We start from the raw sequence: 14807 nt of genomic DNA on the forward strand, positions 1-14807 counted from the left end.
TGTGACACTAACTGTACAGTCATACGCAACTTAGAAACTGGAAGTACAAATCTGTTATCTATTTTTTCTTAGCTTGCACATCACCCTTAATTACAGTTTAGGCGACAAAATGAAACATAAATGTCTTTCTATCAACAGCACATTGCTGGAAGCATAAACAATAAATTATAAATTACTGAATCAGAAGCCTTTTTGGATCATATATGCATAGTGCTGTTCTCCGTATCTACGGTCTGTCACACCTCCTGTTTCATGCAAATTGAGCACTACCTTTTATGATTCAACATTGAAGAAATGTCCCATGCTTCATATGGGTAATAGTACACGACTTATATGGAAAACACTGCTAGTCAACGTTTGGTGCTGTGTATTGTGCTGTGGAAAAGTCCACTATGTGAGCAGAACAGAGAACAGACAATACAATCATATCAGAAACATATTAAGATATTCACTATCATACTCATGCAAGTACACAGTTTTTGCTTGTTGCTTGGGGATGCTTGCCTGGGAAACCCAATCATAATGGTTCTGCTGTAGCTAAGGGTATGGATGTTTTTATAAAGGCCACTTGAGGAAAGAGATGTTTCTTTTAGGAAAGACTTCTATTGGCTCCAAAGCAGCCTCTTGTAAAAGCAGAACTTAAGGAAGACTCAGGTGGCCAGAAAGAAGGCAACTGGCTTAGCAAGTTGGCACTCCTTGCTATATAGATCAGCAGGTAGGTCCTTCAAGTACAATCCAGCCTGGCTAGGTATACCTGGCTTAAGGCAGCGGACAGAATGACTCTGTCTGCCTTGAAACCTATATCCTGAATACAGAAAAAGTATTCCTGAAGATTCAGCTGGAGAAAAGAGGGAGGACACAGCATCAGCTCTGACTGGCATGAGAATCAGGAAAATCCACTTCCAGTTTCAGGCAGCAAATTTTGGTTTTGCAATAAGGGAAGTTTGAGACAGACTGACGGTAGTCAAAAATGCAAAGGAAGGCTGTCTGTAATTTTCCAGCTATGTAAATGGTTTCCACAGAGTATGTGTGTTTGCAGGGAGGGATGGAAGTTTGGAGGCAATTTAGAACAATTTTATATGCTAGAATTGAAAGTGAGCCCAACAACTGGAAGCTACCATAGTGTGGAGAAACCTGAGTTTTCTTCTGGCAATGGAGCTATAGAAAGGTTTAAAAAAAAAAAAAAAATCCATCATATTCAAAACCATATCCAGGAATCCTGCAGCTATTTCTGTGGTGATAAAACTTTCATAGTTGGTCCTCATCCTCTTTCTCCTTTTTTTTATTTTGTCTTTCTATTTTAATACCCTTTAGAATGCAACACATTGCAGTTACAGCATAAGCAGATGTTTTTGCAATGCGTTCTAGTGAGGATCAGTGTTTTCCCAACTACTGATGAAGCCATGTTCAAAATTACTGCACAAGATTTATAATTCTGAAGAGTTAAAGCTTCAAAGAGACCTGGCTGAGAATGATAAGCCAGAGGAGATATAATATCGTATGAGAAGGAATTAATGAATTCATATAAAGTGACCTCATCCCTCTTACTGTTGTGTATTTTTCTATGTGCCAGGCATTGTGCCAATTGCTGTCTAAGTCCTAGTTCACACATATCCATTGCAGCACAACTATGAGGCAGGTATTTTATCCCGGTGTTACAGATGGGAAAACTGAGGCTTAAAATGATTTGCTTAAAGTAAGAGTATTCGATACTTCCAGAAAATAAAAATAAATAAACTTACACCATTTGAAGTAGGCCACTCAGTTGAGACAGAAATCCATCAGACAATGTGCAAATTGTACTCTATACAGGTAACTATGTTATGGACAATGAGCTAACAGGAGGCATGTTTACTCCAAAGTAATGGTTAGTATCTACATTATTCAAATTATTTATCAAAAGTTTGCATTTAAAGTAAGCTTCTTATCAATAATATTTCAGTCAATGTGGAGGTACTAAGAAGGAAACACGAACTGGTATCATCAGGTACTACGGTTCTCCTGCTGGGTTAAACATAACCAAGCTATAACTAAATCCAGGTCCACTGTCTATTTCTCTTCTTACCATAGACTCTCCGTAGAGAGCAGAGATTTATATTTTCTCTCATTTCTCTACACACATGGTTGAAAAATTTCAGTATAAACCAAGAGGGCTCCCATTTCACCAGACGGTACTCTGGCAATTTGAATCACATTTTTTACCTACAGCGTTCAGGCTGAGGATGAGTAGTTTTCTGCAGACCTCAAATTTCCTGCAAACAAGATATTTTAGAATCTCTAAAAGGTCCTTTTTTTCTTCCCTGTCTTGCTATATTTAATTGTTAGCTATTTTCCATTTCCATGATTAAAATTGAGGCGAGTACTGAAATGTGGTCAACAAAATTCTCTGCTTATAAATTCAACCAACTGGAAGAAACCAATATCTTGATCATATTCAAGGTACTTTGATTTTTTTGGTGTGAACGTGTGGTATAAATGGTTCACTGTATTTTTGACCTTTACTTCTACCTTTATTTATACCGAAGGTTGCTTTCCTATTCTGGCAGAAATACGATTCTTATATATTTAGTAGAATTACTTGTGAAATAATTCATCTGTGTAGGAGACAAGAGAGAGCTCATTTCTATCTCATTTTGTCTTTTATTGTGATTAATTGATAGAAATTGCATTGGGACCAATCCATATAAGAGAAAAGAAAAATTACAATAATTTTGAACTGAAATGTATGGTGGCAAGTTCCTTAGAAAATGCCAAATACTGAAATCATCTCCCTTAAAGATCAAATTAAATAGGAGACAAACTTATTCATCAACTATAGATTAGATTATATTAGCTCTCTCAACATTTTAACATTTTTCTGGTAGGCTGGAACTTGTAACTCATACTGCTGTCAGTGGAGAAGCATCAGATACTGACCATTTTAAAATTTATCTTAAGAAGGAAAAAAGAACTATAAACATGGCTATACCATCTGATTCTATCTCTCCATGTTTCCAACATAGAATATGCCATCATTTTAAAGTAAATCATATTTAGTATTTTGATTTTTTTAGTACTTTTTTGTGTTCTCTCATCATTAACAATTAATTTGCAGTAAGTATGCAAGATATCTATCTATCTATCTATCAATCATGAATCTATTGATCTATCTATGTGTCTATCTATCTATCTCCAATGTTTTTTACAGCTTCTTTTCATTACTTTGTTTCTACATATTAAGACAAGATCTTTTTTTCTGTTTTTACAGTACCTATTCAGGTGCCAAATAAGTAGTGGTCTATGAAGCAAAACTCATGAATTTCTGATCTAGGAAGAGGAACACAGAATATAAACTTTATATATCTATTTCAAACCTGTGGTTTCATGATTTATTTTGTGAAGGAGATGTTGAATATTTGGATCCTAAATCCAAAATCACAGTGAACAGAAGTCCTACTTTCCGTAAGGCAGTCCTGGTTTATGGTGTTTTTCAGACATAAATATAAGCAGCAACCCCTCTCACTTTAAAACGTGTCCCAGTAGAAACAATAAATTACGTGGTCACTCTTTGTAAAACAAATAAACACAGTCTAAAATAAACAATCATGATGTATGGAGTACTCTTTCTGTTTCAAGTCATTTTTCAATAATAACTGACATCTTTAAAAAAAATTACAAAACAAAATGATATGAAAAACCTGTAATTTTAACTTCTCATAATTTTAACTTCTATTTTCCAGTATCAAAATAAAACAGATAATGACATGACATTAAATATCCTATTACAGGGTTTATTATAATGTGTGATGAAGCAGAATGAGGTATTCTAAGTATTTAAACTTTTACTTTCTACTAATTTCCAAAATTTAAGAAAACACATATAATTCATTCATTGTAGAATTAAATATCTTCTTTAAAAATATTAGGGCATAATAAATATGTGTCAAAATTAGACTTTCCCTGGTACCCAATAATATCTTCCCATTCACCCAATACCTTATGTGATGCCTTCTAGGACCACACTTATAACAAGCGTGTCTTGAAGTTACAAAATTTACAGGAAACACTAAGGATCTCAGAATATTTGGAATGGGAAGTAACTTCTTCATGGAGAACTTTAAATGCTGTGCATTTTATATGCAAAAACAATGCCTGATACTTACTAGTTCATAATCAGAATAAACATGGACCACACTTACGCACAGACTTCCAGCTCAGTTTGGGGTTTCTAAGGAGGCTTTGTGTTAGAAATATTCATATGATTTCCATTAAAAAATATTGGTGATGCTAATAAAGAAACAAAGACAATGTACTTGGATTACAGTTTCTCATCAAGGGTAGCTAACAAATGAATACTCCATTATTGAGGAGACAGAAAGGGTTTTGTCTCCTTAGTTTTTATAATGGTGGAAGTCAGTTAAATTAGTAATATCTATATAACGACTGTCATTTCCTTTTTGTGATTCATCCACATTTATCAAAGCATCCCCAAGGAACTATGTAGCATTTTGTTAAAAGGCAAGGCCATAATATATTTAGCCATAAAATGTTATTTTATTTCATAAAGGAAATTTTATCAAGATTCACTATCTCTTTAAATAGAATATTGCAAACAATACAAACAGATATCTTGAATCAAATTTTACTCTTCTGAGTATAGCTTGCATACAGACCATTGAGAGACCTAAACAGATCCCTGCAGTAAAGCCAAAAATGAGCCTGAGACATTGCTTATATTTTGCTAATCATTCTAAAACCGCTACAACCAAGACTTAAATACATTTGAACAAAAATCAAGTTTTATAATTTTTTTAAATATATAGCAGCTTAGGAAACAAAAATTTCCAAATGAGATAGACTTTAAACAATAATATATGGCTTTCACATATAATAAATAACATAGTTAAAGAAAACAGTAATCCAAGGTTGGTCCTCAGAAAATCTAATGAAATGGATTAAATGTGCTCAGTGAGTGAAAGACTTAACAATAAATCAGTTCATATTAGCTCCAAAATAATACTGATAAGAAATGTCCTTCAAAAAGGATTTTCTGAACTAATTGTTACTGTTAAAGTTGGTACAGGCTTAAAACAAATACCTTTAATGTGTACCCACAAACTAGGCAAAATTAGAATAGCTTTCCCTAAAGACGTGGTAAACAGTCAATTAAAACTTAACAATTGCAAAGTGTAAGCCAATTCCCCCTCTTAGGGATATCTCAGAATCTCAAAATACCTGGAAGCTTTCACAAGGGTTAAATTTTACTCTTCATTTTTTAAAGTAAGGTGATTGAGGTATTTCCTGGGAAAAAAATTAACTTTTTACATTAACAAATTTCTTATCTCTTGTTTAAGTATTGAAAATTAGAAACTAAGGTAATTACCATGCCATTACGCTGATAAGCTGAATTTCAAGTACTCACGGGTGAACAAAAATTATTTTAATGATATTTTCAGTTATGTTATGAAATTGCATCCTATTTTCCAATTTATATTGTACTCTGCGTAGAAAGCTAATATATTTACCTTCATTTTTCTTGATGGTGAAATTCGGATTGTTGACCATTTCTGGAAGGAGACTGTATAAGAAATAATGTCCGTTTTTGGGATCATCTTTGTCCATGGCACTAACTGTTTGAATGACCTGAAACATAAAACTTCACGTCAGCATTTCTGATGATTCCAGAGGCTCCTACCATTGGTAAAAGCTTAGTGACATTCTTTTTGTGGTCTGATACTTTGACTCAAAGTCTCTTTTTCAGCTTTCTGAATTGTTGTGGATGGTTTGTGCCAAGAATAAGGAGAAAAATCCATTACTTTAAAACCTCAGCTTTGATAAGTTGATGAAAATTAAGAGCATTACCTTTGTGTCCATTTGGTGTCTGTGGCTTGAAATAGCAAAGTTAAGTGTATTTGAAATATCCACTGGGCAATTACAGGTTTCTTTCCAATTTGAGTATTTACGGGCATCTAGAATGAGATTTGGAATTGTTACAGTGATTGTAGTGTGGTTCTTGGGAGGATCTTTGAGCTAAATGGCTTAAATCTTGAATCCTCACAACTCTTTTACTCATCCGGTCATAAGTGTTTGCCAAATAGTGTTCCTCAGCACAAACATCACTGCAACAAACCTCTCTGATGAGTTGCTTCTGTTTCCTCGCAATAATGAATAATGTTTTCTAAAGCTAGTGGATAACACATGCAAACAATGCTTTGGAGTGTATCCTGAGATGAATAAATTATAGGGATTAGAATTACCACGGTGCAGAGAAATGTTTGGATAGATAGAGGTACTTGGAATTGGTGCCTATTGAATGTGCTTGTTTCATTTGCAAAGCTACATTAACTTAATGCTAAAGTTGTTTCTTGGGATGTCAGATAATTACTTTAATAACTTGTATTTATGATGCTGTGATATTGCTAGTTCAATGTGACAAGTTGGACAAGAGCTAATGTAGGAAAAATTTGAATGTATACTCCTATTGTGATAATAGATTTACCATAAAAAGTAGTTGACAGTGAAATGTTCTCAGGTTTATGATATTTCGAGGATATAATAATGATGCCAATGCTATTGTGTCTGTGGGAACAATTATGTCCCACTGAACTTCAAGATTTTGTTAAAGAGAAAAGAAATCAATTACTTCATTTTGAGAAGGGGTCATCTTTGCTTTGTAACTTACCACTCAAGTGTAAGAACCACAATTTCAGAACTTTCAGCAGCTATGGGTCTTTGCATTGTATCAAGCACACGTTATATGATAGGCAATTCATTCAATTTACTTGAGGCAAAAATAAAATACTTTTCTCAATTTCTAGGTCTCCGTTTTTAAAATGGAACATAATCTTACTTTGTGTTTGATTTTTGTTAAGGACTTTGTTGTCTAGTTATAATGTCTTATAAATAATTATGATTATATTTAGCTTAAGTGACAAAATAACATAAAATAATTTAAAATATAACTCATGATTAAGACAGTGAGATAGTCGTCAAGAGAAAGGACTCTGGAGTTAAGCTTCCCAGGTAAGATAAAAGTCACAGCTCTATTTGTGGCTCACTGTGTGACACTGAAGGAGTTACTGAAGTCTCTGAAACTTTATTTTCTTGTATGCCAGAAATACAAATGCAAAGACCATCTGTTCTCAGAGATTTGTTTTGATTATGAATTTAAATTCATATAAATCTTTTGACAGTGTCTGGTTTCTAGTAAATGTTCAGTAAAATATTAGTCATCATCATCATTATTATTATTGTATTAACTAGGGCCATTGCTATGTATTGATGACCTGGCACTTTGATAAATCTTTATAAATGTAATGACTCTGTTACTTAATGATCCAGTATGATCAGATTAAAGAAGAATGCAATTATATTTACTGTGCCTAAACACATAGCATATTTGCCTTGACATTTAAGTGTAGAGAGAAGCCCTAGGGTACTTCTTTCATAAAAAATCAACATGAATTAAAGTACAAGGGGACTAGATTTGAAACATGGATAACTCCTTTGGACAGCCTGCAAGTAAAAATACTTAACAGAAAAGTATGAGTTTGACCACTTCACCTCAGAACAGCTGTGCTGGATTTTCATGTTAAAAAGTCAAGGGAATGACTATCTTTGACAAGAGCCTTCTTTCAGGCAATTATAAAGAAGAGAGGGAAAAACATTGCTTGTGAGCAAATGTAGCAACTCCTTCTCCATTTACCCAGACTTCTCTCTATAGGACTTCTAGCCCCAGGTGCAACCATTGAAGATGTAACTCCTGAAGTGTGTGAGTGCATATGAAGAATAAGGGCAAATGAAGAGAAGATGTCTTGGTTTTCTCAAGCAGAGATAAGTCATAATTAAATGCTTTCCTGCAGTATACTTGGTGGATAAAGTTCCCATAATTAATACCATTCACACTATTTTCAAGTAATCTACTTGAAAATGGCTCATACCTGCTGTTGCATCTACAGGAGAGTCATTTGATTGGCTAAGCCACCATGACCAAAACAAAAGATGCAATAATATAGCTTACCTGTAGCACAGGAGCATAACTACCTGCCACACCACATCTCAGAAGTTTGGTCTAAACATCACACCAGAATTTAATATATTTTTCCACCACTTATATTAGCCAGGAACTCAGATAAGCAATTTATTGAGCCACTAGAACTATTGATCAAAAAAGTCTCAGATTATAACTCAGCAATCGGTATTTCAAACAGCCTTCTGGGTAATTCTGGTGTATACACAAGTATGAGAACCACTGTTTTCAGCCAATGGAAAAGATTCATGTTCACAGTTCTCTCCTCATAATTCATTAAGAGGCTTTATATTGTCAAGCTCATGTCAAGTTCAGTGCATTATATGTTGGGGAGAAGGTGGCTGAAATGAATTATTACATTTTCTTCCAAATATCCCATAAACTGGTTATGATTAAGATTTTTGGTTAAACCACATTTGACACTTCAATACAGATAGCTCCTGCTTTGGCATTTTATCTAAAAGTAGAAGCCAAGTAGGTCACTTGAAGGACTTTACACTATTAAAATGCATTAAGATATCCGTACTAATGAGGCTAAAGTTTTCATTGATGAAATAACTTCTGAATGTACTTAGCTTTAAACAGTAAAAGAAAAAGAATAGATTTGTTCAAAGAAGTGTACCTCCACAGAGGCAGGTTGGAGACCAAGTAGGGTCCACTGTGAGCTACCATGACCTCAGCTGATTTTTCAAGTAATTTCATTTCATGGGAATAATATAAAAATTTCTGGAGCAGTCATAAATACTTAGAAATATGCATCTAACGTTAAGCTTAAATATTTTCCCTTCTACCAATGAAGTTAGTATGCAACTGAAAAATCTAATGTTTCATAATTTATTGTTGAAATATTTTCAATGTTAAGGAAAGCAGAAAGCAAAATATATGTCTTTATTAGAGAAAACAAAGTGTACCTGAGATGTTGGAATAAGGAAATGAATTCCAGAACCATTCTTGGATTTTGATAGGAGCAAACTCTGTTCTATTTCTTGAGACTACAGATTTGAAATTAAATAAACATTCCAAGACATGAAACTAGAAAACCATTGTGTGCTATAGTTTAATTCTGATCCTTAAAAATCTTTCACTGTTTATCAAAAATTCTAAATCTAAATTAGATTGTTTTTAACGGAGTATATTAAACTTTATTTTGGACTATTTTACATTAACTCAAAAATATTTTATAGTTGCAGAATATCACTACCATTATTATATTTTGAAATGTCAGTCAGAAAGAAATACATATTTCATGATCTGATCTGTTAACAAGCATAACTGTATCATAGGATCTATTAGAACCTCTTCTGTGAGTTCCTGTAGATACTATTTATCAATATGATCTTATGTGTGAGGAGTAGTCATATATAAGATTTTACCCCTCACTGCTATTAGAATAACAGGTGGCACATGGCAATTATTTAATAACTATTGGCTAAATGAAGTAATTGATGAATAATAAATAAGCGATGGCAAGTACATTTTTGCAGCATCATTTATCCTCACAATACCTTGAGAAGGAAGTACTAAGAAACGTATCGGCACTGCGATACATCCAATATATTATATATATTCAAATTATATAGAGTATATATTACATATGTATATATACACACATACGTGTGTATGTACATGTGTATCTGTGTGTGTGTGTATAAAATGTCTGATCCCAGATAAGCCTAGTTACAAATTCTCTGCATCCGTTGTCCCCAATATGTCAGGCCGCTTCAAAACTTGTAGATATTTATAATTTCTATATATGTATTTCTATTAAATTGGGGCTTAGACCTTCAATACTTTGGAGTATGTGTAAGCGTGTCCCATCCACCCTTGCTTGCTTTGCTTTGCTTTAGCAGCCTGAAGGTTCTTGATTGATTCTGACCAGTCAAATGCACACCCAAGTGGACATTTAAAAGAAATAGTTCTTTATATGTATGGACAAGGTGAGAAAATCCTATTCTGTTGTAACTTTTGGAATGTTTTACAAGGTTTCTCGAATATTTGTCTATCTCTAGAAAGATCGAGCAATAATAAACAGCGTGGCAACTTCAATTGAAGCACACTGTCACTTTCTCAGGTAAAACTTAGTTTCCCTTTTCTCGAAATCCTTCTATAGTAATGTGAATTGTAAGGTGATAGGGGGTGAAGGAAAGGAAGGGAAGTTACAGTCAAGGAAGAAGGAACAGCATAATGTGTGGCTTTCTATTAATGCTATTATTATTGCCACTTTATTTCTAGTGATCACATTAACTTTCCTGAAATATTAACATCTATCTCTTAGAGTAGTTTTCAACTTGGGAAAGAAAGGAATGATCCGCGAAAGAGCTTTATATGGCTGTCATTCCTCAACTTGAAATAGTATGAAATTATTTACATATGCACATTTAGGAGGGGAAAGGTTATAGCCTTTATCAAATTATCAGTGATGTCCATAACTGAATAAAGCAAAACAAAATACATGAAGAGCCTTAAAGAACGGTGCTTAAAAATAGAAATTAAGCATGCAAGACAAATCAAGTTATAACAATGATGATTAATTGAAAGGGGGGAATATAGGTAATTAAGAAATTTTATCAAAATCGACACAATAACCTAATTATTTCAAAACTGTATAATGTAGTACAGATATATTCACAGTTCATATCTAATCAAAACATATTGTCTGGATATTTTTGATAATTTACATGGCATTCCAGTCACTACCAAGATTTTTATTCCCTACCCATTCAACATGTTTTCCGAGCTCACCATTTTTGTTTGTTTGTGTTTTTGGCCTGAAACATCTTTGCCTTAAAATTTATTAGGTGGCCATTTAGAGCATGTAGCTTGCAGGTCTGACCTACAGGAAATATGGCAGAAGGAAGTAGATGAGATTCTAATCTTATTGACACACTAAATGAAGTCCTCAGTCCTCTGGGCAGAATTTGGGACTCTGCCTTCATAAATGCATTGTAGAACTTCCAACATTTTTTTCAGTGTTGGATTTTTCATTCACTTTACCATTATTGAAACTAAATTGAAGTCAAGCAATACAACGTTAGGATTCCAGAAGAATGTATCTAGACAAAGTTTGGATTTTCCAGTTTTTTTCTGCCTCTTGCATTCTTTTGGTGGACTCTGTATATCTGATGTGTATTTTGTACGCTAATGAAATTATCAATATTAAATACAAACCACTCCATCTCTTACCCTGATTTAAAAATCTATAGTTCATTTTCATTAGTAGGATAAAATTCACAGTTTACCACACAGCTTAGAAGAATCAACTCCCTTTTCAATCTTATCTCTTCTTCACCCTTACTCTATTACTTTGTGGTAATGTCTCCTGATACTTCCTTAAGATTATAAATAGTAATTCCCATATTGAAAATATGTTCCATTGTTTATCTTCCCAGAGCAAGATTTTTCCAACTGGGTCCCATCTCCCACAAATTTATAATTTTCTCTGAAGGAAATCTGAAAGATTTTATAGTCAACTATCCTTGGCAAACTCGAAATACCATATAATTTTCTTGGGGATTCATATGTATTTCTAAATGCAAGAGAAACTTGTAGTAAAACAAAACAAACAGAAGATCATGTTTAATTTTGTCTAATTTAATGTCTCCCAATCTTACTAGGTAATACACACACACACACGCGCGCGCGCGAACGCGCATACACACAAATCAAACCACATCATATATTGCCATGCTACAGCACAAGTTTCTATGAAAAACTCACTTTGAATAATGCTATCCTCTAAAACTCCATTTGAGTCTTTAAAAGATTGGAAGGCTTTTTCAAAAGCCTCTGTGTGAAGGTATGGGTCTACCTAGCTTAATGGTTATAGCACTGTTAGCATTAGCTTCTCTGTCTTCCCAATATTATCTCAGATCCTCTGGCACCAGATTGTATCCAATTTATAAATCGTCACAAACTCACAAACACAAAGCCTAGGCTTAAAATCTCTTACCACCTAGAGTCAATTTGACTTTCTTTAAAAAACCTGCTCATCATCATGGCTTTTATGTGCAAATGGAAACAAGTGTATCCAGGTTTCCTACCTGGCTCCCATCCTAATTCTTATCCAATATTCTGTAGGTTGAAAATATGATGAAAATATATCAGTCTGTAATAGTCCAAGACTTTAAACAATCTTTTATACCATTTTCTCTGTAGATAATCAATCTCAATTAAATTAGGGGCCAGGATAAAACGTGAAATTTGTAACCATGCAAGAGACCCAGTCAACACCTACAGAACTGCAGGTGAGTCTTTGAAAGATTGAGATAGAATGTGCTTCTATATGATGATTCCAGTGAATTTTTTTTAAATTTAACCCACAGATTCACATGGGGAGGAGTGAAGTATGGGTCCTTCTTTCACCTTTGACAAATAAAGTACTTGTAAATTATCAGAGGAATAGTTATTCCAATATTAGAGCAATAGATTTGTCTATTATATTGACCAATTTAGGAATCATGTATAGTGTGTTGCTTTAAGCCGTCTCATAAACATATAACAACAACAATAAAACCCAACAAATATAATAAGAATAAAGTGTTTTTTTGCTTTTTAAACCACAAGACTGGTTCAAATAAATACCACTGAAAATTACAAGTATTTATTTAGTATGTATTTGCATATCTATATACCAATATCTATCTAGTTATTCTGAAGATCTTAGGGTTTAAACTAACAGAGATTATGGTTCAGCATCATAAAACTAGTAAATATGAAAGATCTGATTCACATTTAGATTGTTCAAGTCCAAACCCTTCAAATATATATATATATATATTCACTTTTGCTTTGCTTTTCTGCCAAACTTGTGCTCCAAAAATCATACTTTTGTTAATGACTCCTTGAAATGTGTTTTGCTACATGTGGTTTCTTCAAATGTTGTTTTATGCATTCCATTAATTTACCATCACCTTACTCCACCCAAAATAAAGTGAAAATGGTATTTTATGCATTTTGTGCAGACTATCGGTTTCATCTGTTTTAAAATCAATCCTGTCTCCCTCTTGTGTATGCAGATAGATTATGAAAGATGCCTGCTGGCAGGAAAGCTAAAATTAAATCTCCTATATTTATTATTTCATGAATGTTATAAAGTGCTGTAATTTCATTTTATTGTTCCACATTTATTAGAAAAAGACTCACAGAAACTAGACCAAAAAAAGTACCAAACCCATTCATTGCTAGTGTTTATCAAGGGATAATTATCTTTACTTCTCTTATTAAGCTTTATTTCTTTTCATTTAAGGTTTGATGAAATGCTTTTGAGTAAGAACGTCATTTGTCACAGGAATGTATTGTTTTCTTTGGAAAAAATGCTCACTCTTGATCAGACTCAAGTTCTCATGATTATTTTATAAGAGGTGTGTCACACAGACATAGAATTTCAAAGTGCTGCTTCCTTGGAGAGCATTGTGCATCCTAGAAATCTCGGGGACTCTGGCACTTTTAAGAGCAGACTTTAAAATTAATTTTTGCCACTTTTCATGGTAAGTCTTAAGTAAAACTCATAGTCTTTTTCAGCCTCAGCTTTTGTATCTATAAAATGTGGTGCTAACACCAAGCTCCCAGAGAAGGAATGCTGATTATACGTTAGATGTGTATGTACACTTTCCACTTATGTAAGCAATAAGCTTTCTCAATTACTTGCATCTCCATAGCCACCACCTTAGACCTGGCTACCATTATCTTTTGCAGTTACAGCTTCCTAACTGTGCTTCCTGCTTAATCATGTGTGTGCATATGTGTATTTTATTCAAGCATAAAACTCTTTATGTTCAATCTCATTTTTGCTTATTACATGCTAGTCACAAGCATCTTCCACTCAATGACCCTTCCACTCTGAAGGGTCATTGACCCTTCAGGATATTTGCACATGCCTATTCTGTTGGCTAGAAGACTGCCTTCATGCCCAGCTCTTTCTCTTTTTTTTCCAGTTTCACCATAAACAACACTCATTTCAAAAGTAACTTTATTTGACAATACTACATAAAGTAGGTCCCTGAGTTTTCATTGTTCCTCTCTGTCTAGTTGCTTGAATATTTATTTCAAGCCAGTTTTTAAAATTTTAAATTATTTTATTTATTCATTCTATTCTTTTCACAGAATCTCTTCTTCACTAAATTTCTAAGAAAAAATAATTTTTGACCCTTTCACATTGTTTCTTCAGATTGTATTACAACAATTAGCATCTTGCAGATGGGTAATAAATATTGTCCAATAAATTAATGAGGAATTTTTCATCTGAAGAGGTTAGCATGCATACTGTGTGTTTATGAGTGGAACAAGTGATAATATCTAAGAAATTACTTTTTGAAGTATCTGTCATTGCTGAATGAAATTATTTAGAACCATGATTCTAAGATTTTGTGAATATCTGTTACGTGTCAAGCATTGGCTAGATATATATCATCCAGAAGTATGAGTGACTATCTTTTTATTTGAACTTTGATATTCCCATAATAAACAAACTTTATATTTCTGCAATGTTGGTCAGAGACAGAAAGATGAGATGAAGAGAAACCAAAATATTTTTGTTTCTCTTTTTTAACTCAGATATAATTACTTTACACCACACAGTAACTTGTATGATAGTGACGAAGCTCAAATTATACTCCACTAGATTTATTTACCGTTACAGAAATTCTTTCCTGAAGAATAACTGAAACTGCCCATCACCTCTCAAACAATGAATATTTTCTGAGACTGAACAAAACACCTTGCTTCATGCCTCAGAAGAAAATATTCAATTCAGTCCCTGCACTGATAGATCATCCACAGAAAGTCACCCTAATTCTGTATA

General features: G+C 33.5%; 1 protein-coding gene across 1 annotated transcript in view; it reads right to left on the bottom strand.

Annotated features, from left to right (window-relative positions):
* CDH8 (cadherin 8) overlaps positions 1-14807 on the bottom strand; it is a 382964-nt gene that overhangs the window by 55679 nt on the left and 312478 nt on the right. Inside the window, exon 13 of the mRNA XM_023209860.1 lies at positions 5505-5622. Within this exon, the coding sequence (XP_023065628.1) occupies positions 5505-5622 (118 nt within the window). The remainder of the gene's footprint in view (positions 1-5504; positions 5623-14807) is intronic.

Source organism: Piliocolobus tephrosceles, chromosome 17, assembly GCF_002776525.5.
Source record: "Piliocolobus tephrosceles isolate RC106 chromosome 17, ASM277652v3, whole genome shotgun sequence".
NCBI classification, from domain to species: Eukaryota; Metazoa; Chordata; class Mammalia; order Primates; family Cercopithecidae; genus Piliocolobus; species Piliocolobus tephrosceles.